Raw genomic sequence first — 25526 nt, 5'->3', positions numbered from 1 at the left:
TATTGTAGTTGTTCTATTTAGTAACGGATCTGTACAAAGAAGGCAATGCTAAAGAAATGAGAAAGTGGGCATATGAGATTCATTCTAGTTTTTTAGTACCTGGTGCAGTAAGTAGCTTAAAATTGATATATTTTTCAGCATATTTAAACATCATACTTGATTTTCAACTTTTTATATAGCCTCTCCGTCTGCATAATGTAGACGAAAATGTTGCACATGAAATAGATGATGTTCTCTTGAAAGAATCTGATAAGGAAGAGATTCTGCGAAAGGTATGTATTTCATTTTTCTTCAAATATTTTATTACCTTGTACTCTCCTATAAAACATCGCGTTTCTGTTAGATCTTTTGGAAAGCGCGTATACGCGCGAAAGAAGAACTGAACGAGCAACTTGCAGATTTTCAACAAAAAAGAATAGCCGGATTAGGTACGATATTTGGTCCGAGCGATGTCCAGTTAGATGAAAGCGCATCCGACAAGTCACGAGAGACGAAAATCATAGAAACGTTCCTCTTACCTAAGATGGATCCTTATTTGTAAGTTCACTCGTTTAAATTTATACAGTATTAATTTCTATTCCTGTATAATTCTTTATATTACGCCTGATGTATTATTCCAGAGTAGATATAGAAAAAGAGAATGTAGATTTGCGACAGTTCACAACAGCAGCTGGTCTGGCAACAATTTTAACAAAAATTTTTCAAGTCCGGCCAGTATCGCTTGACCGAGTACCTACATTTGTTGCTAAAGATAAATCGAATCTTAAAGTACGTTTACTCACCGGAAAGACAAGGAAAATGACAATCAGGGGACACCATTTTGTAGCTCATCAATACTTTACTATTACTTATTGCAATCATTGTCAACTTATCATTGGCGGAATTGGACCTCAAGGATATTTATGTAGCGGTACGTAAAATTGTATGATTAATCAATCGTTAACTGCTATGTTGACATAAAATAATTGTATTGGAAGAATGTAATTTTATACAAAAAGATTTATGGGAGGCTGTAATTTTCGTTACAGATTGTTCTTTAAGTGTTCACCGTCAGTGTGTTCGGGTAGTTGATGAAAATTGTCCAGGACCATTGGTTCGGAAGGAAAGGGATCGTATAAGCAAATTAATGGAACGTATCAGACCTGAAAGGAAACCTCCATCATCGCATCATCACCATCATTCTCAAAATCATATGCTTCATAGTAAGTAACTTAAATATCACAGAACATTATTATGTAAAAATCCTATTTTACTTTTACCTTTTTATGATGTATAATTGTTTGTTAATAGAATAAACTATTTCGTGATTACAGTTGATAAAACTAAGAGAAGCGAGGAGGACAGTGGGGCATTGACTGATGGAGAAAATGGTAAGTACATCCATTTTATTAAACCATTAAATATTTGTTTAAAACACACTCAGCTCATAAATGATTGTGTTAAGGACAAAGTTGATATAGCTTTTGTTCGACAATATTTATCATTGAACCGCGAATATCAGTAAGCCTTGACATTTTATATTTCTTAGAACACAATGATACATCTTTTTATATCAGTATTCTATATGATGTATCAAAATCATCTTTTATTTCTAAGTTTCTTTAATCCCAGAAGTAATAAGGAATAAACATCGCTCTTTTTTATTTTATATACATACATATAACACCGTCAAGCTGTGTTAATCAGTTCACAACGAGATAACTCGTCAGATGCCGTTAATTTTACCATAATTCCCAGAACGAAATCTACATTTTATTCACGATACACTGCGAACAATTCTGCGTTTTTTTATTCCTCATTAATTTCTAATAACAAGTAATTTTAATTTCAAAAGAACCAGGCCATCACAGATGTAGAGTAATTTTTGAATATCAAGTGCGTTCTTCAGTATCGAGACAAGTATAATATTTTAATATTAAACATACATTCAGTTCATTAACGAAGATCGCAGTTATCTCTGTTTTAAAATAATTGAATAAATTTGTAAGGAAAAAGGATGCTCGTTAAACGTATATTTCTCGCCGTGACGATATTCTTGCTAGACCGCAGAATGTTTTGTTTCCATATTGCATTATGGAGGCTTATAATTACGCACACTTGTATGTCGACGTAAGTACGTCTCGTTCGCTTCTTTTTTTTCCTTTTCGTTCACGTTATCCGCTATCTCGAAGTTTACTGACTTCATTTCGAACGAGGCGTTCCTCGACGAACGTAGGTCACGACAGCCATTGTTAGCAAGTGTTTGTCTCGTCGGAATTGTTTGCGACCATTGATAGTAAAATTTATTTTTCTCCTTGAAAAAGTATTTTGAAACGCGAGTTAAAGAAGAACCTGTTCACCGTTGTGTTCAATTTTCTTTTCATGAAAGAAGTTGTTTCTTAAGAAGATGAATTTATTATAGTGCTTGGTGATTTTCCTTATCAATGAGTGGTTCTTTTGATAAAGCGTATTCATTAGGAACGTACAGTTTTTTGGAAAATATATCAGCTGACAAAAATAATAGCTCTTGCTAAGAATAGTAATAACAGTGACTTGTACTGAGTATTCCAAAGTCCTTTCTAATGAGTTCACTATTGATACATATGATTATGTGCAACTTAGACTTTTTTTTAATTTAAAGATCTTCTTGTTCATATGTTAGGCTCTTCCTGGGTTCCAACAGAAATCTACATTGCACTCGACTGTACAATATTTCTTATTTCTACTTGTAAAACATACTGGTAAAGTCTGATCATTTATTTTTGGAGCACCCTGTGTATTCGATGACTAGTTTCAAATTCTAAGAATGGCAGTGATATCAACTCATAGTAAATTTATTATCCACAGTGTATTAATACATTTTAATTAGAACTGAATTTAATAGGTATAATTGTATTATACAAGTATACATTAATTTTATATGAACAATTATTTTAATTACTCTATACGACTTTGCACGATATTGCAAACGTTAGATGAGTTTTTCTCTAAAAATTGAACCATTAAAGAGAGCAGTGTCAAGTTGAAACACACAAGCGATGGTTGATGCTTGAAACGACGAGTGTAGGTGGTTTTTATCGAACAGTGCTGTTACAATAATCACACTCTGCGATAAGGAAGTTTCGCAAAACGTGTAGCTTTCGGTGTGGGCTAAACTTTTCTCTACTGAATTTGTGGAAGAGGAGAGGAAGGAAGGAAGAACGGAAACCACGGAAAGGCGGCTGAAACTTGGAATCACAGTAACAGAGATTTGTCTTCATATACAGGGTGTATTCATAATTTATTACTAAAAATCAAATTCAAATAATTCATTAACTTTATCCAAATCAATTCTCTCCAAAACATCTCCACCCTCTATAAAGTGGAAGACAAAAATCTGTTCACGTTCCAGTGTACTTTTCTTAAAATATCCAAGAGAAAGGTGTGAAAATCCTAAGAAGAAGCAGAAGAGTCTGTCGCCTGTTGGAGGATAGCTACCCTTTAAGAGGAACCTTAAGCACATCAATATCTTGAAGATCACCCCCCAATGTTCCCGGAGGGTTAGCTCGGAGGGCTTCGAAAATCAGGAACCACGCACACCCTGTACATTCGTACACGTACGCTTTCGAACGTGGTTGTAAAACGAGCGGGGGAGAGCGATCCTGGTGGGGTTTAACCGGAAACGAAACACACCAGTCTCCGCGAAAAAGAAGCGAGAGCAGAGTGCTTGAAGAGAAATTAGTGCCAGTTCGGTTGTTGCCGCGGGAAGAGTGGCAAGAGGTATCATTCGTGCACCGATCGTTCTTTATCTCTTTCACGGTCGTCGAAAGGTGTTCACATGGTCGAGGTGCAACAGTTGCGGGACCCCTTGGAGGGGGAACCGGATCGCAACCCTTACCCAACTACCACCAACCCCTCGCCGCTAGCCAGCTTTGTTAGCTTCAGGCTTTCCTCGGAGAGATGCAGGAACAGATTGAATCGGAAGCTGAAGGGTGATGGTAAAGATCGCGTGAATATCTAATGAGCTCGTTTCGATCGAAGAAGCTCCGCTCTGCTATTCCTCCTTTCCATCGCGTTTAATTTAAAAAAAAAGATTAATATTAATTGTGCTAATTATTAATTCGCGTTACGGAGATTCGTTTTATTTTTAATTTTAAAAAAAAGATTATCATTAATTGCGCTAATTATTAATTCGCGTTACGGAGATTCGTTTTATTTTTAATTTAAAAAAAAGATTATCATTAATTGCGTTAATTATTAATTCGCTTCACGGTGTACGAGTGGAGATTCTTTGATCTTCGAATCGAGCAGTGACGATAAGGTAGACGATTATGGATAACAGTAGGTTCGACAGTGGTGTTGGAGAAAGTAAGCAAAGACAAAGTGGCGAAGAAAACGAAGCTGAAAACGATCAAGCAAAGATCGGCGGTGCCGATGAGCAAAGGTTCTCTGGCCGGTAAAGTTTGGGAGACGTTCCACGCGGTGAGGAAGACACGGGAACCGAGCGAGATCATCGAAACGGCTATAATCGTCGGTTTGGATCGTCTTAATGTATCGACGTGTTGCGAGAATTTAAACGAAAGTGCGTTCTGTGATAAGAACGATTCTTCGGGAAAGTTTCACGATACCGGTGCGAAGGAAATTAGTGGCGCTGAGAAAGAGACAGGTTTGTTCTTAATCATTCTCTTTTCAAGCGATACGAGGAAGAAAAAATGAAATTTTCTAGTTTTTCTACAATCATCGGAGTTTCTCACGGTTGATTCTAGTTTAAAAGTTCTTTATATAGGCATCTTTTTTCCCTTTCCGTTGACCGAAATTTTATCGGTAATTTCGAAAGTTTCGAAGCTTCTCTCACGTATGGAGGAAAGTTTCTGGTACAGTTGAGGAAGTTAAGAAGGGGAGACTAGGAAGTTTTAACAATTTATTCCCATAGAAATTTCCTCGCCTCTGGTGTTGCTCGTCAAACGCGTTCATAAATCCTTGTTGCATTTATAAAAGCGAACGAGATGCAACGCCTGCGAATTTTATGGAACAACCATTTCCTTCTGTTTCGGGGTTGTTCCTAAGGGTCGTGAACAATGTAATTTTAATTAAGTCTCGGATGGCATTCTTTAAGTTTAACATAATCTATTATTTTACAAGTTTACAAAGTTTCATTTAAATTAAAGTCAGAGTATTTGCCACCCTTCCTCGTCAGATCTGCGTACCTCATAAACAGAACCTTGCGACTATACAAATACTGCGTGTCTAGACAAAATTAGATCAGAATGTACTGGAAATCGTACGTAGGTACCCGCGTAGACGAATTGTAAGCTTTTACAACTCGTGTGTATTTAAAGATGAGCCTGAAAGCGGTAGATGAAATTGCAATTGAAAATCTTCCATCTATTTCAATATTTCTAGTACAGATTGAAAAAATTCGATAAGGATTATTGAATATTTTGTTGCCCAAAATTTTAATTTTATATTTTTAAAAAAATTGCTATGGAAAAGCTTTAGATAATTCATATTTTTTAAATTAAAAATGAGTAGCAATTTTATTTTGGACATTGATCTTTGTAACTTATGTCATTATTGGAATCATTGTATCAGTGTATCAGCATAAGATGGTCAAAAGTGCCCTTGAAATCGATTTATAAAAAAAAAACAAAACGTTATTTTCAATCCTGTATTTCAACCTGGAGGGTAGTTAAGGGTAAAATAAAAAAAAAGAACGGTTTTTGCCATATTTTCCCTATTTGTTGATATTCAAAAAATCTGAAAAAAATTCCAGAATATTCTAAACGCGTCTCTTTATGATTGTGAATTTTTTCAGATTTTTTGAATACCAATAAATGTGGAAAATCTGGCGAAAACCGTTTTATCGATTTTACCCTCTAACTACCCTCTCGGTTGAAATACAGGATTGAAACTTGATGTATAACGTTGTTTTTTAATAAGCTATTAAATGGTGCATAGCTAAATAAAATCGATTTCAAGGGCACTTTTGACCATTTTATCCAGCTTTTGATGGTTCAGTTGTTCCTTCGATTTTATAATGACGCGTGTCCGTTGCCGTAACCGTATGCCAAGTATGCGTCGGTACGAGGGGGTAGGAAAATAAGATAGATCTTACACGGCACGAGTGCAGACGGCAACGACAACAACGAAGAAGAAAACGGGAAGGAGGGGCCGAGAAAACGGTTTCCGGCCTCCGCGACACGCGCCTACATCGTCTTAATCTAAAAATACTCGAGGCTCGAGCTTTTCCTTCGTGCATCCTCTCGGCATACCTACCCCTGCCGATCTATAACTATCTGTCTGCTTACGGGGTTCAAGAGCACCAATTCCTTTTTTCCCTATTAAAGTATTTTTAACATTGAACAATTTATTCGTCCATTTGAATTTTTCAAAGGTGAAGAAACATTTCATTTTCGATAAAATCTTCCATCATTTTGCAGAAGAAAGAAACAGTTTCAATTATTCGATAGTCATTCGATAACATTTGAAAACAAGCCACCTATTATCAGAAGATGATCAATTTTTCTCCAAACGAAGTTTATTAATCCCTTGAAAAATTCAGATTAATTAGAGAAGGATCGTTAAATTAGATGGAAACTTCGTGTTATTATTTTTACCATTTTCAATGACTAGGAAAGTAAGTGAAAAATGGAACAATTTTATGTCTGACCAAGCATGGACTATTCTACTGTGGCAGAGGTGTTAATGTTATTCTGTATTTTAATTTAGCTACTGACGTTCGATTCATAGTTAAATTCGACGGTACGTTCTTTCGATCGAATCGTTACCATTGACGCAACGAATCGGTTTTGATTTGTATGTTTGTCTAACTACGGATTAATGTAACCACCCTATCCCCGCACTGTCTGGCGGTCTGCTTTTACCTTGAGTCGCATTCCTTACCTGATAAGCCACCACATAAGATACTTGGAAGAATGCCAGAAATCGTGGCGTAGCCTGTGTGTTAATTCGATGCTGGCACGCATTAAACTGGACGAGTTCGGTAGAAATGTATTCCTTTCATTTCCATTATCATCGAGATAACGAGAGCAATACAATATCGTCAGCTATCGTTTCGCAGCAACATATATTACTTTTTTGGAAATTTATTAGATTTTATAATCTGTGAATAATTCAGAGAACTATTTCATTTTTATTTATTTAATAATTAAATAGAAATTATTCATTTGATTTATTACAGTAAATAAATTCAAGTGAATTTTACCAGTTAAGATACAGTTTCTTAGAAACAGTTAAATAACAAAATATTTATCAAATTTTAAATACCCGAGCTTAATGGACTCGTGAACAAATGAAAAACATTCTTTCGTTTTTTAATAGCAGCATGGGTATAATAGACTCTTATGCGGATGGAATTCGGGTTAATTTCACCGGGATACCACGTAAAATTAAATTAGTACGAACAATAAATTTCATACCACTGATTCGACGTCATGTTTTTAATACGAATATTTTCCATTATTTTTTACAAATATATTTTTGTTCTTTGCAACCACTTAATCGAATAATTTCGTTACAAAAATATGTAATAAATTAATTTTTTTCTTCTGCGGGAAGATATTAGCAAATATTGTTTATTACATTTATTGTAATTTCATTTGTAAAGAATGCCTCGGTTATTGAAGAGAAATAAGCACATAGGGGTATTGTATCGAAAATCAATAGTCTCACTTGAAACGTATCTGTGATGGCCTTTTTATGATGCATCGATGCGAATCGAAATAATTTAACCAACATCATAGTTACACGTGTCATCGTAGTTTTTTTTTTTTTGCACTATGATTTTTTTTTCTCCATCGGAGCCTCCCACTTGGAACAATTAATGAGTGCGTTCGTTTGTTCCGCATTTTCAGGAGAGCATCGCGGGGGCGGCGTAGCCGGAAACGCGCGTACCAGCAGCGAAAGAGGACGCATTTCCGGTTACAGCGGGGTCTCCGATCACGCCGATAATATGGACAATCCATCCTCGCGGGAAGATATTTCTGAAATGTATGTGTTCGAAATTTGCACGCGAAAGAATATTTCTATTCTCGAATTGCTTCCATATTTCCATAGAACACACGATGTGACATGTCTGTTTATTTTTCATTCAAATATTCAGTGATTTATTTTGCTTAGATGTTGTACAAATTTGTTCTTAAATTGCTTCGTTTAATTTCTTCTTTCTTATTTGTAAGAAAGCATTCATTTAATTTTAACACCTTACTAATTGGAAGCTTTAATTAGATTCTTGATGCTACCTGTTGTTCACTGGATATCAATTAATAAAATTATATAGCGTTTATTTCTATCATGTGAGATTTGTAAGGTGTTAAAATTTTAATATTCATTGAATTTTCTGTACACCATGAAAGCATACTTTTTTTTATTTATTTATTGCAGTTGTGTAGCTGGTTTCTGTTATAGATATTAATTTACGCTTTATTAATTACGATTACTTAGGGTGCAGCAAAATATTTCCAGTAAGCCAAAGACGTCAAACATAAACAGGTCTGAAAGTTACAAGGAGCGGATACATCACAAGGTAAGGATCAAAACCGTGCATTGTAAATATTCATTTTATAATTTATGTAAAGTTCGCATAATTTAAGAAATCTTAACACTGGTAATTGATATGTATTTTTAAGTATCATTGGAATTGTTCTCGTTACAGCGACAGCTACGAGAAAAGAGGAAGACCAGTGACCCAAATCTCTCCAAAACAAAGTGAGTAAATATTTTTATTTAAATAACTGTATAACAATTCACGTGTAATTATACAGAAATTAATGTTTATTTATTTATGGTAATTTAAAAACAATTATGTTGATATTAATTCACACTCTTATCAATGAGGAACAAATTGTTTTTCAAACTGTTTCTATTGCTCCATGTCACTTCATTACAAAATTGTGTAATTAGCAAAATAGAAACGCTACAAAAACGAACACTATTTGAAATGAATCTGGATTTCACAGTCGTGCACTGCAGAACGATGAGTAAAAAGCTGTGCATTGCAAAAATATTGTAAACACGAGTTCATTGTACAGAGCTTCGTTTTATCGAGGGTACTTATATATTGTGGAATAACAATGTTATTAATAATGAAAGAATTTGTGGAATTTAATTTCAGATTTAACTTTAAACTTTTATTTCAATTATTTGAAAATTGACTTTAATAAATTGAGATTGAAAAACAGTTCTGTTATCCCCGAAACAAAAACAGTAATAATAATAAAATTACAGTATAATTGAATATTGAAATATTTATTGAATCAGATTTTTAGATATGGATTGGTTTCGAGAAATCGATCTCCAAAATTTCCTATGTTTACACAGCTTGTTAGTAAAAATATTGAACAGTGAACCAGGTTTAGTGCATTCTGGCAGCCTTGAAACATCATCGTTTGACGTTTGCCTTCGAAACGAAATTGTTATAGCGTGTCTAAAAAGTTCCAGAATCGTAAACGTCCATAAATGTCCAAGAGTACACTTCTCGTTAGAGTAAAATTTATTCTCGTTCTAACATTCAAGATTATCTTCCGAAAATAGCGCACTCGGAAAGGCTCCGAATGAAATTGAACCATGTATCCAGCTTTTATCATTGCTTTCTTCGTTATTTATTTCTTTTTCTTTCATCGTGTCAAAGATTCCTTGCTTCGCGAAAAGAAAAAAAAAAAAAAACACCTCCCACCTTCGCGGCTTCCGAAATCATCCCGAACATCTATTTCCGGCTTTTACTCGACCCTGGAATTTTTCAGGCACACCGTGTATAGATTTTTGGCAGAGTCCTCGGTTTCTTCGACGGTGACTTTTCGTTCCTTAAAGATCCATTTATACGTAACTCTACCGTCGACGTATCCTTCGTCTCTCAAAACAGAATTGTTTTTTATTTGGAAACGAAATTGCTGGTTGAGCGATTCGAAAATTCCCTGGCAGTAAAATGAAAAAATGTAGACCAATAGTATGCGTTCAAGGCTTAGGAGCAAATGTAGGGGGAGGAGCCACCAGTTGCCCTAAGCCTTGGGAGAGCCTTGGGAGAGTCTGACCTAGAACCTCCTCCTCACCCTTAAAAAATATAAACAAACTAGGTAAAAGTAGAGCGAGATTCGCTCTAAAACCAACCCTTGGAATTGAATGGAAAAAAAAGAAATTTTGGCCATTCGTTGAGATTTTGACCCACTAAATTTTTTCCTGTACAAAAGTGACAGAAAGTCTAAATGCTTTAGCCCCCTTCTCAAGATTTTCAATCTTACAATAAATATTTGAAAAATAAAAAAATATTAAGTTTTAAATTTAAAAAAAATTTATTTAAATTGTTAGATACGGGTTGGCTAATAAGGCGAGAGATGGAACAGTTCCTTTTAACAAAAGGAAGCCTAACTCGCACCCAGGTGTGCTTTATATTTCCTGTCCGCTTTTCCTCCTCTGTGTCCATTTTCCTAAAAAATATGAAAGGGGAATAAATGGAAGGAAGGGGTAATCGTTGTTGACGGTACGTCGACGGGACATTGGCGGTACGGTTGCGTATAAATGTACTTTTAACGCTCTAGATCCGCGTCCACGTGCGAACGGCGCAGACTCGAATGGTTCGTTCTGTTCCTCTTGGCGAAGATGTATATGCCAGCCAGAAGGCCTTCAGTCTGACGTTAAACGTTCAATTTCGCGGATGGTTATTGCGTTGCCTCGACGATCCGAAACACCCACGCGTTTATCCGAAACTCTTCGCCCGTCGAGTCGTTTCGCGATTTCCTGGCCTCATCCGATCCACCGGTTGCTATTGCACTCTTAGAACGATCTATCGGGGTATCTTTTCCGCAGTATTCTATTTGGAAGTTAAATATTTGTATTCCACTGTGACTTACAAGAGTGATTCTTTATGGGGTGGTTTATGTAACTCAACGTGTTCTCTTATGGTTTCTTCGGTGACCGCGTTCAAGTTTCTTGATTGTTTTAGTTAGCGTCGGTATAAAAAAAGAAAATTTATACGTTATATATGTGTTCAATCGATGATTATTAGTTTTGTAAAATCAAAATTTCATTATGATATGATTTTGATTATCAAGGTAAGGGGATGAAATTGAAATTATGCTTGGCCATTGTAAACTGTAAGTGAAATTATCTTTTATGTATTAATTTATAAGAAACGCGATCAAGAATTATAAGATGTTGATAAAATCAACATCATTAAGGGTGGGAATGTTCGTGCACATTTCTGGTGATTTCAACGCCTTTCTTTGAGCGACGTACGTTCGAAACGCTTGAAAATCAAATTCAGTTACAGAAATTTTTAAATAAAATTCATTTTTTTAATAAAATTCGCGTTGATCTTGATGTCGCTCGTTTGAACCGCACTAAACAGACCGAGTTACATGATGCACACCGTTATGCCTTGAATTGCTTAATTGCAATTTTAACAATCCTCTATTGAAACGTTTAGTAATATGAGATGAAAAGTGTGGATCCTTGTAACTCTTCCGAAAAACAAAAAGAAGTTCACTTTGTTAATTTTTAAATTACTAATTTTCAAAGTGTAATTAGTATCACTGTTAAATCTTTCAGCCTGCTGGCTTAAATTACAAATTATGCAAAATTTAATTTGAAGTCCGAAAATCAAAATTTTCTCCAAGGAGTGAGAAATGGCTTAAATTCCGCGACATTAGACTCTTCCGAAACGAAAAAAGAAGTTGACTTCGTTAATCTTCAAATTGAAAATTTTTAAATTACTAATTTTCAAAGTGTAATTAGTATCACTGCTAAATCTTTCAGCCTGCTGGCTTAAATTACAAATTATGCAAAATTTAATTTGGATCCCGAAAATCAAAATTTTCTCCAAAGAGTGCGAAATTGCTTAAATACCGCGACATTAGACTCTTCCGAAACGAAAAAAGAAGTTGACTTCGTTAATCTTCAAATTGAAAATTTTTAAATTACTAATTTTCAAAGTACAATTAGTATCACTGTTAAATCTCTCGGCCTGTTGGTTTAAATTACAAATTATGCAAAATTTAATTTGAAGTCCGAAAATCAAAATTTTCTCCAAGGAGTGAGAAATGGCTTAAATACCGCGGCATTAAAGTCTCGTCGAAGAAACGGAAGAACGATGCTGACTTCCGCTTCAAATCCGACGAACTCACGATTGATCTCGGTGTAGATTGTAGGTCGTCAACCTCTTCGAGTGCCTTCGAATCGTTGATGCATTTTTACATTTTGAAAAGCCATACAGGATTATTGACCTCATCGAGCAACTTGCAAAGTTCACTTTTACTCGACCGAGCATGAAACTGCATCGCGCCTTTGACACTTGGGGTTCGATAAATAAATAACCCCGTGCCGCTTTATTTCTGAACAAATCAACTCGTTCCAGGTATGATAAAAATATTGAAATCTGCGATTTAATTCCTGATAGCATAGGTCTATTTATTTTTATACGGAGAAAATCCTGAAAAGGCAAATCCGGACGGATTTCGCTTTTTCTGTATTTCAAGCTCGAAAAATTGCATTTTAATCTCCCTTTCAAAACTGGCAACAGTAGAATAACCTTTTAATGATTAGAACGCGAGATACGCGAAAATTGTAGGCAGGCAACAAAAATAGAAATTTTATGAATCGCAGAGGATAAAAATCTATTTGTTCCTCAGATTTTCTAAAAAATGGAAACAATTCAATAGCGATGCTTTCAGTCGAGTATTTTATGAACGATTAAAATCCGATGGCAGAGAAACTAATAATATTGATAAATAATACAGACCTCTTTTTTTTCTCTCTCTCTCTCTCTTTTTTTTTTTTTTTAAATGTTTGATCATTCAAAATGAAATGAAAATTTATTATTTGGACGAAGAATTAAAATACGTATACCTTTTATTGTTTCTCGATAGTACATGGAGACGAACATGTCAGATTCTAATTCAAGCAAAGTACATTATGGTTAATTACCTTTTTATGGCTTTCCCTTATTCTAACAGTGATACGACACCTTTCGTTTTTTCATCACCGCCCAGCTTTATCCATTCTTCGCCCTGAGACATTCAATTAGTATCTATCAAAGAAAATTTCTAATCTTGTCACAATCGTTATTATAACAAATACATTATATTACCTTCAAAGGGAAAGATTGCCAGCGAAATTTCTGTGGTATGGTTAATTTCGATGACTTTGAAGATCTATTTGAGAGTAATTAATTCATTGAAAATTGTTCGCTCGGAAAGAACGCGTTTTATGTAACAGAGGGATAGATTTCTGCGAACAGCAACACTATATAGGGGTCACGTTCATAGCAATTAAATTCAATTGACAACGCCTAGAATACCTGTACAATGGTGCATAAGCCTTATCCTAAAAAAAGGTCCAATCCCTTTTTTCAATTGAATCAGTGCTGAAATCGTTTAGAATTTTTTCTATTTGAGATTTAATTCATTTAGAATTTTCAAATTCATTTTATAATTAATAGAATATTTTTGGCAATATTTCCAGGATTAATAAAAACGTTTCTTTCAGTAAGTAGTATAGCCTTGCATAAATCAGACATTTACCTTAAAAATGCAGAATATTTTATTTTAACCACAGTACAAATAAACGAAATAATACCAGTTTCTCGCGCAGGTGTTAATATTTCGTGACGAGCAATAAAAATTGGTTGCTAATGCACCTGGTATTAAAAGAAATCGATGCGCACAAATGGATAGAAAAAAAAAAAAAAGAAAATGATCCGTTTCTATCGATCCGCTCGTAGTACGTGTACACGCCTGTAAATGGGGACCAAAGCGGTATCAGGCCAGAGATAGATGTCTTGCCCTTTATTTTTTAAGCGATCGATACTTTCGAATCAATACATAGACTGTAGGCTCAGCTTCTTTAACAAGTTCCTTATTACAGCACGATTTTTCATTCGATTGCAAAACAGTTTAAATAAATTTTGCTCCATTTGAAATTTCGAAATTCTAAGATTTTATAATGGTAAGAAAGTCCACTCTTACCCCTTTCTATTTTCTTTTTCTTTTTTTTAACAGAAGGCACTATTAAAAAATTCGTCTTAATCAGGAATTAACTAAGATTTCTTTTTCTTTTTCAAATTAATTTTGTGTACGGTACGTCGATAGAAGCTTTCGTTGAGCAAACTGTTTGTTAAAGGGGGTGTCAGTGTACGAGGCATAAAATTGCTTGGATTTTTACTCTTCGGAAGAATACAGGTACCATTGATGACCGCGTACGATTGTATGCACAAGGCAGCGTATCAGCTGCAAGTCAATGTCGCATTCTATATCTAGGGGGTTGATTAAAGTGATGAAGGAGCGGCTTCGATAAGGCTTAGCTTGATCGACGTCGATTAAGTTCTCGTTTATAGTCGGGACGCCGTGGCACACAGCCACGCTGTTCGATTATTCGCGATAAATTAGATAGCTGGAAATCCAGGGAAAATTTGATCGAAATTAGTAGATATTTATTTTGATTTCTCCAAAGTATCTGGATTTATTGAAATAAATTTTATTTTAAGGAGAAATGTAATATGTTATTAACGCTAGATTGCCGGAGTGAGTCAATTTCACTCATTTACGATTTTATTGCTATATACAGTGGGTCACAAAATTATTCGCTCACCGTTTAAAACAGAATACCTCGTTTAAAATTGGACCAAATGACGCGAGGTTTCTCGAGAAGCTATACAAATTAATTTACTAAGATGTGCTTTTGTCGTTTTAAAAAATTACTTTTTTTGTGACCCACTGTATATAGAAAAACTTAAATAATTTTTTTAAAATCATGCTGGTTTTTAATAGAATTATGAAATGTATAGAAATACTAATTCCTTCCTCTCCTTACTCCTTAGTTCCAAAAATCCATTTGCGAGTCTGGCAATCTAGTGTTAAAAATTGGGACATCATAAATTCGTGAAGAATTAAAAAAAAAAGAGATCATTTTAGTCGCCCTTTAATAGTTTCGGTAAATCGTGATAGAAGGGGTGCGAATAATGTTGCAGTAACTATAATAACTCAGCCAAAATGCCAACATACTGCTAGCCGACTTTTACCGCGAAAATAACGCTTAACCTTTCGGTAGATACTTGAATCCCCTTAATTTACTAACTTCTTTTCGGCAGTATACTTAAGAAAATGATGCGTGGCATTTTTACGATCGTATTTTCATCACCATAGCTTACACCTTGCATAATACCATAATTATTATAGAAATTCTCATCGCGTACCTTTTTAAAAATTTAATTCTGTAAATTTCTTCACGTACGTTGCATCACAAAGCTGTTGAAAAAATTTGCAAGCTATTGAATCACCAGAACAAACTTCCTATATGAAAGTCTAAAAGGGAAGCAATCTCGTTGATTCTAATCAAAAATGCCTAAGCCATGCAAAAATGGAAAAAAAAAAAAAGGAATAACGTAACTACATTTCGCGGGAGAGTGCTCTTTGCAGCTAAAAGTCCCCTCGAATAAAAGTGTATCCACGGTTTCGTAGTAAAGGCAGCAGATAGCTGCCAGCTTTGCCGCACCGTTGAAGCCCTTTAGGGCTAAGGAGATATAAGAGAGATGAGACAACGCGGCTCTCGACGTGTCCGTCCTCGACCTAATTCTCGTGGCAACGAAAACATAAGTAGTCCAATATCCTGCACCGAACCGTCTTCACCGTTTGATCAGCCGAACGACATCTCGTCGGAGTGCTCGAGCGTAAACGAACGACTGCCTCAAATTTTCATCGACCCCGCGAAACACGATAATTCCTGTGTTAATGATCATCGTACAAGATCTGAAAGGTATTACAACTTATCATTGTTTCAACGATAAGAGTGTGAATTTTTTAAATTAAACGATTAATTTAATTAATTCTTCGTTGCATAATTTGTATGAAATGTGACCCGTTGTCCAAGAGAATCCTAACAAGTCACTTTATCCGTGGACCAACGTCATCGAATCCTAACTAGAGTTCGTATTATAGATATTGAAAAAGATTCTAAATGGCTGATGGCAGCCGGTACGGTATAAACCGTAGAATACGTAATTCGCTAACGATTGACTATAGGGCTGGTTTCAGTGACTGCGAACCAGCCGGCACGTTTCCCGGCAACTCGGCGGGCAGTTCGTCGAACAGCAGCCTGTCGACGAGAAGCCTGGACAGTCCGAGTACCAGCCTGGAGCAGGTGCACCCAGCTACGTCGGCGACGAACACGTCAACCTCGTGGGACAGCGATGTTGACGTCGAACCGGATCCTCCTGACTGGAGTCAGGGTGTCGCCGAGGACGTACTCGCTCGGCTCAGCAACGCTGAAAAGAAACGGCAAGAAGTTATCAATGGTTGGTTTGGTTTTATAACATTTACATCTTCCAAGTAGTTTAACAAGGGGAACCCACGGTTGTGGTTAATCGCTTTTGGAATGGCACTAAGTGGAAGTTGTAGTATACATATAGGGTTACAAAACCCTAATGGGTTTCTTCGTTTTTGAGATATTTTATAATGTAAAGTTTCTGGTATTCTCACATATTCTGGTATGTCGTGTAGGTAAATCTTGTGCTCAAGATGGTTTCGTGGCTGAAGTGGTAGAGCGCTAGCCTACTACCGAGACGGCTGGGGTTCGAATCCCAAACTTGTGGGATAATATTTTTTTTTTTCTTCTTTTTTTTTCCGTGTGAAACATTCTCACGGGCAAATATTTCCACGATACAAAAATATAAAAACACCGGTGAAAGATGGGATTAGAATAAGAAAATGTTAATTTATAAGTGCATTCGTAATTTTAATATGTAAGCGTTGCATCATTTTAATCGCTCACCATCGCTCGTTATTGTTTCAGAACTCTTCCACACGGAGCGATCTCATGTGCGGGCGTTAAGAGTGTTGTCGCACGTCTTTCACAAGCCGTTGCTCGAATCTCAAGTACTTCCGTTAGACCAAATCCAATTACTTTTTTCGAATTTAGACGAGATGGTAACGATCCATTCGCGGTTCAATCAAACGATGAAACGTAAGAAAAAGGAGAATCCGTGCGTGGGCGATGTTGGCGAGCTTCTGTTAGAGATGTTCGACGGGGATAACGGTGAGTCGTTCGAGAGGGCAGCGTCGACGTACTGCGCGAAACAGCAGGTAGCCCTGGACGCGTTGCGAGATCGTCGTCGGAAGGATCCAAAATTAAATTCGTTTCTGAACGAGATCGAAGCTAATCCGCTCTGCCGAAGGTTGCAGCTGAAAGATCACATATTAACCGGGATGCTACGATTGACCAAGTATCCCCTTCTATTCGAGAATCTGGCCAAGTACACGCCGGAGAGCAACGATAAGGAAAGAACCGCCGTTTTACGTAGCCTAGAACGGAGCAAGGAGATTCTAAGCCGCGTGAACCAGGCTGTACGGGAGGCGGAGGATTACCAAAGGTTGGCAGAGATCCAACGCACCATCGACAGATCCGCTTTCGACAAATTCGAACATCCGACCGTACAGGAGTTCAAAAATCTGGACATAACCAAACGTAAATTGATCTACGAGGGTCCGTTGCAATGGCGCAGAACCGAGCAGAATCGAGCCAAACCCGTCGACCTGCACGTAGTACTGCTCGACGACACGATATTCCTATTGCATCGACAAGACGAAAAGTACCTGCTGAAATTTATCAACACGAATCAAGCGAACTCCGTGCTCAGTCCAATTGTCAAAGTGTCCACCGTTCTCGTCAGGCACAATGCTGTCGATAAAAATTCTCTTTATCTGGTGAACACCTCTCAGAACGGAGCGCAGATCTACGATTTAGTAGCAGCCTCGCCCGCGGAACGAAAATTATGGTGTAAGCATATATCCGAGGCAGCTGAAGCGTACAAGGCTCGTGATAAGCAAGGTAGAAGACCTACGCCGCCAACTGCACTGGCACAAGAACCAGGACCCTCGATCGAGGACACTTCCTCCACGGAACACGACATTATTCCTGAGAAAACGGATCAGCAACCGGAACAAGAATTAGAAGCGACTGATTCCACGCCGAATACCAGCGTTGAACAGGAACCTGAAGTACCTAATGTTCCTGCACCCGAGCCTCCCACAACTGAACAAGCAAAACAGCAACAGCAACCACCACCACTGCCAACTGAACCTCCTTCAACAGGTTTTGCTATGTTTATATATTGAAAATTGTTTGGAACTTTAAAAGAAAAGAATATGTTTTCTTTTAAAACTTCATTTTAATGAATAATCTGATTTTTGTTCAGGTATAGGAGAACCATTAAGAATGGTTACTTGTACGCAAGCATCGTTAATAGATCCGCTTGAAGTTCACGTAGAAGTACCACCTGTACACGTTGCTGAACCAGTGTTTACACCTATAGGTACATTGTGTACTTTTTTAATTAGAAAAATGTTATCTTTAAGTTTGTGAATATTATTGTAATTAACGTTTCACATGGTTTTTAGAATGTCTCAGAAGAAAGGATGAGATAATCAAGCAGGCTTTAATCGAGAAACAGTTATTAGTAGCAGATATTTTGAATATTCCAAAAGAAGATTTTGAGCATGTGGCTGATATGGCATCCGAGCCATCAAGCATGGAAAAAGAACCTGCTGAACTCATACTCGCTGCTATTAGTCAAGGTACTTTTCAGTAGAATGTAATATTGAAACTATTGGCTTCACATTTTTATTATTAACATTTCTATTTAACATATAATTTTATATAATTTATTTTATACTTGTAGCGAATCAGTTGGTAGGAATGTTAAATTCCGCGTTAAATGTAAGCGAAACAGAAACTGTTCTTGCCTCGCGTGGAACATCAGCTTTAACTGCACCAGCTAGTTGCGAAGCGACCGGTTGTCCATCGCCACGAGTGCATCTTCATCCTCAACCAGCGATATCAATCGCGAGTTTACAACCAGTGTGTCATTCCTTAACTTCTCAATTGTCACAATTATTGGTAAGAAATTTTGCATCAAAAACAAATTAAAAAATACACTGAAGACTCTTAATCAAAAAATCATACTTGAAAACGTGAGATGGGTATATATATATATTTTTTAAACAAAATTTCTATATGTACTACACTTCTTGAATTGTAGGAAATTGTAAAAGAAAGAGAAGAAGAACGGGAAACGTTGAGGAAAGAATTACGTAGAAGTAGAGAACGTCTTCATGCTCTTGATACAGATATAAAACGTCGCGAATATTCTGAAACGTGCACTATATCGTGTCAAACACAAACGGAAACCGGTTAGTTCCTTATTTTGTTGAATTTATTAGAAGTAAACAGATCTAATAATTTATTGTTTCTTTGTTGTTATTTACAGGTGAAATTTTAAATAAGGAAAGCAGTATTGATGATACAACACGCGAAGTAAGAGGAACTTGTAATTTTATAACAAATGAATATAATGGTTTCATGCTAATAGTTTTTGTATGTTATTATAAATGTAATTTTGTTTATGTTAATAGGAATTTGTAGATGCACGGGGTGAATCTGAAACGATCGAAGAATCAGAGCATACAGAACATGAAATAGAAACGGAAGTAATGGGAGATAGTGTTGGTTGAAGCAACTAAGACATTGTACTAGATAATGTCGACCAGGTGCATTTCACGAGCAAGATCGTTTCTGAATGCTCATACTGGAAGAAATCAAAATTGTGTAAAAAAAAAAAACAAACATGACAAATGGCGAGTAGCTGTTTATGAAATACAATAATATTAGAGACATATTTACAGAGTCATGGGTCAATGATTAATCATACCTTTGCCAAAGATTTTATGTAACTGGATCTATATGACGTTGTTTCATGTGCGTCACGTTATGTCAATGACTGGAAATTATACATGAACTTTTGATTAAAAATAGTACGACGATGCAGATTTTAAAATAATACTGTGAGAAAACGAACTTTTTCAGCATGCATTATTTTAAATTCTACACAGTAATACTGTTCTAACAATATCCATTATTGTATAAACGTTGTTACATCGTATGTCCTGAACGACACCGTTTTACACATATTTCGTATGCAATATTAATTTGTACACTCGAAATTTGTTTCTTGAAATGCTTTTAGAAAAAAAAAGGATGGAAACGTTTCTCTAGAAATTACTTTGAAAATACTTAATTGTTAATGCATTTTATATTAAAAAGGCAAAAAAACAACATTTACATAAATATGTTATACACGTTTAGAACAATTCAGTTGTTCACCTGAAGAAATATACACGTTGTGATTTACAATTGCGTATTTGGAACCAACTGTGTTATTATATCATAGTTCAATAATTGTGAAACATAACATGCATTTATACAAAGGTATATAATCCACAAGTGCGTCGGTTTGTAATGACTGCAAAGATATGCAGAATAATAATTTTCGACGCAGCATTATTACGTAAAGCGCTTTTACATACTTTTTTATATCCCGTGACCAAATGTTCAGGATATTAAATCCAGAGGTGGCAAATGTCGATTGGTTTTTAAAATTACTAAACAGCATACTTTTTGTGTAATGCTTTCCTTATAGTATAAAGCGTGAAGGTAAATGCATACGAAAAAATAAGTAACAATTCTAATATTTAATTTATTTGCTGCTGTTAGATTACATTTATTGCTGCCCTTAGGTATTAATTTTCTAATTTATGATAATATCAATTTGACAATTACAGTTAGTAGACAAAAAATAAATGGAGAACTAGGTAAAAGGAAATTAATGAAAGCAAATAGAAAATACGTGAAGCTGTTAATACATTAAGATACAGTTGAGCTATATATCTTATTGTTAGTAATACAAATCAAGCTAATAATAATTTGGATGTAATAAAATTATTATATTAAACCATGTAACACCTAAAAGGATGAAAAACAGTTAAATGAGTGAATATCTGTGTTCAAATTAATACGGTGTATTACTTGACTATTCCATCGCTTATTTCATTAATTTTTTGTTTTTCTTTAAACATTTAATTGACTGTTTAAAAATATACCAAATACAAAATTATTTCAATAATATATAAGTTCTTTGTGTTCTGTCATAAGAGTTAATTGATTATAGAATTACGAAATTAACTAATTACGAAAATATACACTGATATTGCATGCAGATTTTTACGAACGGCATTTGCATTGAGAAATATTTCCTCTTGGTGCTACACTTGCCTAATTGAACAATCAAGTTCCTTTTCAAATATAATGGAATTTAGAAATAGAAATAAGAAAATGGAACAGAAATTTGTATACTATTTATAGAATCCTGAACATAACTGGTAACTTCAAAATTATTAATATTCGTAGATAAGAAAAACAATAACTGATATATAAAGAACAAACGTTGAAAAATGAATTTATAGCGAATAAATTACGTACAATCATAGGCGAAACACTGTAAAAACTATATTAAACGCAGTTTACTTAAAACTATTACAATTCCAGTAATGGATTTCTTCAATTATAGAATACAGTTGACATAAAAGAAATTGTACTACTCTTTGTAACAAAGGACTGATCGTGCAAAAAAGACTTACCTGTTTACATAAAATCTTTGCTACTACTAAATACTAATAATTCTCTACTGATAAAATACGAATTATTATAAATACATTACTATGTACATGTATAAAGTATTTAATAATATTATTAGTTGATATTATTATTATTAATTATTATTATATTATTGCATTAAAATACTTATTACATTGTAAATCGTAGAGTTTTAAATATTTAATCACAATATACCCTGACAATTTTAAGCAGTTATTAAAGAATTAGAATTGTTTTTAAAAACGCGACTTTAGCGCCATCTATGCAAGGACACCTGAAACTATTCAACAAGTTACCGACCTGTTATCCTATACCGACAGGACCACTATCGCCATCTATGCGATAGTGGCTCAAACTACTCAACGAGTTACCGATCAGTTTCCCGAAAGAGGGGAACATCAGCGACATCTATAAGAGGTCGGCAGGGGTCTACGAGACCCCTCCGTAGGCCTCGGCGAAGAGCGTCAGCGGTGATTTGGGGTCCCCGACACCCCTGATGCTATTATGTCGATATGCAGTATCGCTGGTACTTGGGGTCCTCGACACCCCAAATACCTTAATATTTATGTAGTATCGTTGGTGCTTTGGGGTCTCCGACACCCCAGGCGCTACAATGTCGGTATGCAGTGTCGCTGATGCTTGGGGTCCTCAATACCCCAGATGCTTCAATATCGGTATGCAGTGTCGCCCGTGCTTCGGGGTCCTCGACACCCCAGATACCATAATATCGGTATGCAGTGTCGCCGGTGCTTCGGGGTCCTCGACACCCCAAATACCTTAATATCTATGTAGTATCGCTCGTGCTTTGGGGTCTCCGACACCCCAGGTGCCACAATGTCGGTATGCAGTATCGCTGGTGCTTGGGGTCCTCGATACCCCAGATGCTTTAATATCGGTATGCAGTGTCGCCGGTGCTTTGGGGTCCCTAACACCCCAATATGATTTACAACACGGTGATTTCAGATGGCTTTGTATAGATGGCGCTAAACTGGAATTTTTAAAAGGCGATTTAATTTTTCAATTTAACTGTAATTAACGTTTTATTTGTAAACCAAGGTACTTTAAAGTATAATATATGAACTACAATAGATACATTTAAATTTATTTACAATCTTAAAACTTAATAATCTCACTTAAGGAGAATTTATCCTAATATAGGATACAACTGATGTTTTCTTTATCTCTTTATGCTTATTAACTAAAACTACTGCTTTAAACGTATTAGATATTTTCAAAATTCGTAGTAAATACATATAATACAGACATAAATGCTATTACTATCATTAACTTTGCTTCGTTAGAGGATGATCCACTTCTGTCTGTTCCTAAAGGTGAATGTTGCGACATTGATGCAAGTTGCACGACTATAAATAAAATACTATTTAATATATATGTTATCGACATATAGGTAGAAACTTGTAACCAGTTACCTGGTGCAGTTTTATCCTCTTGTATCGCGTTTGTAATGTAACTGTCTCTGTCCGCTGAAATAAATTATATAGGTCACGAGAACGTTGGAAACAGGATAGAATCGTTCTCAAGACGAAGAAGCGGTCACTTGTCTTTATTACTTACGAGCACCTTCCGTGGCGAATCGTATTATATCCGACGGTTTGCTCCATCCATGACGATTTTTCGACAAAACGAGCGCTTCGTAATGCGTTGCTTCTTCTAATCCCGTCAAGTTGAAGGAGTACGTGTGTATGAAACTGTTTCCATCATTGCCACTGGGAATGTACAAATTGTGCCATGGACCAGGAACACCGTTCTAAAAATATTTTAACATTTCAACAGCTACACGTCTCCTGAAATTTATGATTCCTTTAATTATTAACTGCCAGGGTCTTACCACGTATTTACGAAACCTGAACTCGTATTGAACGATGGGACTGTAACTGTAGACCTCCCAGACGAAATTGTACGAGGTCTTCGAAAGACTGTGCGAGGTCTTCTTCAAGACGGCAGGATTCGCTATGCCTGATAATTCGACCGCCGCTTCGGTGATCCCCAAGGAATTAGAAGCCCTGCATAGGTAGAAACCATAATCCGTCGTTCTGACGTTCCTTATCACCAAACTGTGATCACTCCCTGCGTTGTGCTTCACTATCCTCGACGAATACTTTACGCTTTTGTTGTTGAAGTACCATTCCACCTGGAAAGAATTTTTCATTTTAAAATTTTCAAGGTAGAGCTAGTACAGGAGATACATATACAAGCTTCCTAGGTCTGGGTCACATTAAAAGAAGGTGACAGACAGTACAATGACTCATACAAGTTCAATTCCATATGTACCAGGACGCTATGAACATTTGTCAGCGGTGAGAAGTCTGAAGGAATGCTGTATCAGCAACAAGCTTAACCGTAGCAGGTACTTTTCGCTAAGAGAAGTATCGTCACGTTTCTCGTGGATCGATTTGTCACGCGTTACACCCTCAAACGGATAACGCTGAGAAATTGTTCAACGTAGAGGGTTAACAAGGCTTTACCTAGTCCTTCAAAATTACACCGTCTCGTGTAAACTGATTTTCTAATTTATGGGTACGCACTCAAGGTGCTTAAGTGTTAATTTCCCAGTTGTTCAGCCTCTTCAAGGTAATACATCAACTGCTATGCCAAGTTCCACGAGGATTACGTCGACTAGAAACTTTGCTCTCAATAAATCCAAACTCGTTAGCCTTTTCCATCGAACGTACTTTGTAAGCAGAATTGATTTTCGCTGAAAAATCTCAGTGAAACACTGGTGGCAGTGGAACGTTTTGAAGGATAGCATCGACGTAAACGTAATAGCGTTCTTTTAAGTATAGAGTTCTTTAAATCCGCAAGCAAAACTGTCGTTTCAGGAAGTAATTACAACTCCAACAACGAAGATACTATCTCGGCTACGGTGAAAACCGGCTTCACTCAGCGCGAACTAGGTCCATTGTTGTTCGAACTGTTAATTACTAGCGTTGTAATTACATCGTCGGTAGTCTTGCAAAACTGCTCACCGTTGCTTCTGGCCAGGCAGTCACCTCGCAATGCAGCTGTACACGTATCCCAGGAGGTGCGTGCGCCCAGGTCCTCGTCATCTCGATCCTCGGCTTGTCTGAGGCGTTTCCCATCCGCAGATCAATCAATAGAAACATGAAAATAAAAATAAACATCATATAGTAACTGTATAAAAGAAATTTTCTTCGCAACAAAATTTCATAATGTAGGACAGTCTTTGAACCTATTAAAGCATCCGACGTTGTCAATTAATACAGTGTTAATCATGAAATTATTTAAGGCGATGAATCATTTAAGTAGAGGTTGAATGCTCGTCCAGTCAAAGCTCTCCACCTGTAGTTCAATGATTTTTAATAGAAATTTTTATGTTCATGAACAATCATCGTGGATAAACGACTTATCCGAATCTAGCATGGTTACTATTAATTCGTACCGGCATCTGATCGGAATACTAAAGAGTCAGCTTCCTAATTTAATTACGACCGTTTAAGCAGGATGGTGTAGGTTATTACTTCCGCACGCATGGGCAGGCATGCATAAAGTTGATTAACTTCGAACGTCGATGCATCATCAAGAAGCAGCACCATCTTTGAATACTCCTAAGGAAATCAATGTTATTACATGGGAAGTAACTCGTTGAAAGCTTCCTCGACGATGGATTAATTCATTAATACGTAAAGTTGATTATCAGGGCCGGCTCTGAGATTTCAGGAATCCGAGACAAAAGGGCCTCTTTACATATATGACATAAAGAAAAGTAGCTGAAATAAAATTGATAAAATTAACATTAAAGCTTGTATAACTAATTTAGATTTGCAAAATCATCTTATGGGGGCCCTGTTGATTATACAAAACTATATTTTTACTTACATCTGACGTACAAATCTATGGTGGCCACAGCGGATTCACCGACGTCATTGTTCGCCACACAAGTATAGCGACCAGCGTTACTAGGACTCTCAGCGTGGAATCGCAGACGTGATCTATCATACAGAAACGGTATCTCCCCGTCCTGTGAATGGACAAATATTTTCACTGTTCACCAAAGCTACGACACGTGACAGGCGTCGTTTTTCTTTACGCTTTCA

General features: G+C 36.2%; 2 protein-coding genes across 7 annotated transcripts in view; one reads left to right on the top strand and one right to left on the bottom strand.

Annotated features, from left to right (window-relative positions):
- RhoGEF2 (Rho guanine nucleotide exchange factor 2) overlaps positions 1-19593 on the top strand; it is a 30627-nt gene extending 11034 nt beyond the window's left edge. For 4 of the 5 annotated variants that reach the window (XM_034316091.2, XM_034316086.2, XM_034316087.2 and 1 more), the window contains 17 exons: positions 9-107; positions 180-272; positions 344-537; positions 621-910; positions 1029-1202; positions 1314-1370; positions 7833-7968; positions 8422-8503; positions 8633-8685; positions 15987-16258; positions 16756-18054; positions 18158-18274; positions 18360-18536; positions 18641-18858; positions 19001-19151; positions 19229-19275; positions 19374-19593. In XM_034316091.2, coding sequence (XP_034171982.1) covers positions 9-107; positions 180-272; positions 344-537; positions 621-910; positions 1029-1202; positions 1314-1370; positions 7833-7968; positions 8422-8503; positions 8633-8685; positions 15987-16258; positions 16756-18054; positions 18158-18274; positions 18360-18536; positions 18641-18858; positions 19001-19151; positions 19229-19275; positions 19374-19472 — 3558 coding nt within the window. In that variant the 3' untranslated portion in view covers positions 19473-19593. The remainder of the gene's footprint in view (positions 1-8; positions 108-179; positions 273-343; positions 538-620; positions 911-1028; positions 1203-1313; positions 1371-7832; positions 7969-8421; positions 8504-8632; positions 8686-15986; positions 16259-16755; positions 18055-18157; positions 18275-18359; positions 18537-18640; positions 18859-19000; positions 19152-19228; positions 19276-19373) is intronic. The other variant, XM_034316089.2, reaches the window with a different exon arrangement.
- A 2932-nt stretch (positions 19594-22525) lies between these two features.
- LOC117600027 (neurotrimin) overlaps positions 22526-25526 on the bottom strand; it is a 35193-nt gene continuing 32192 nt past the window's right edge. For both annotated transcript variants that reach the window (XM_034314947.2, XM_034314946.2), the window contains 6 exons: positions 25309-25450; positions 24438-24535; positions 23300-23602; positions 23026-23218; positions 22881-22934; positions 22526-22814 (listed from right to left, as the gene is read on the bottom strand). In XM_034314947.2, coding sequence (XP_034170838.2) covers positions 22672-22814; positions 22881-22934; positions 23026-23218; positions 23300-23602; positions 24438-24535; positions 25309-25450 — 933 coding nt within the window. In that variant the 3' untranslated portion in view covers positions 22526-22671. The remainder of the gene's footprint in view (positions 22815-22880; positions 22935-23025; positions 23219-23299; positions 23603-24437; positions 24536-25308; positions 25451-25526) is intronic.

Source organism: Osmia lignaria, chromosome 15, assembly GCF_051020975.1.
Source record: "Osmia lignaria lignaria isolate PbOS001 chromosome 15, iyOsmLign1, whole genome shotgun sequence".
Classification (NCBI taxonomy): domain Eukaryota; kingdom Metazoa; phylum Arthropoda; class Insecta; order Hymenoptera; family Megachilidae; genus Osmia; species Osmia lignaria.
The sequence above is the reverse complement of the archived record's forward strand: the minus strand, read 5'-3'. Positions and strand labels throughout refer to the sequence as shown.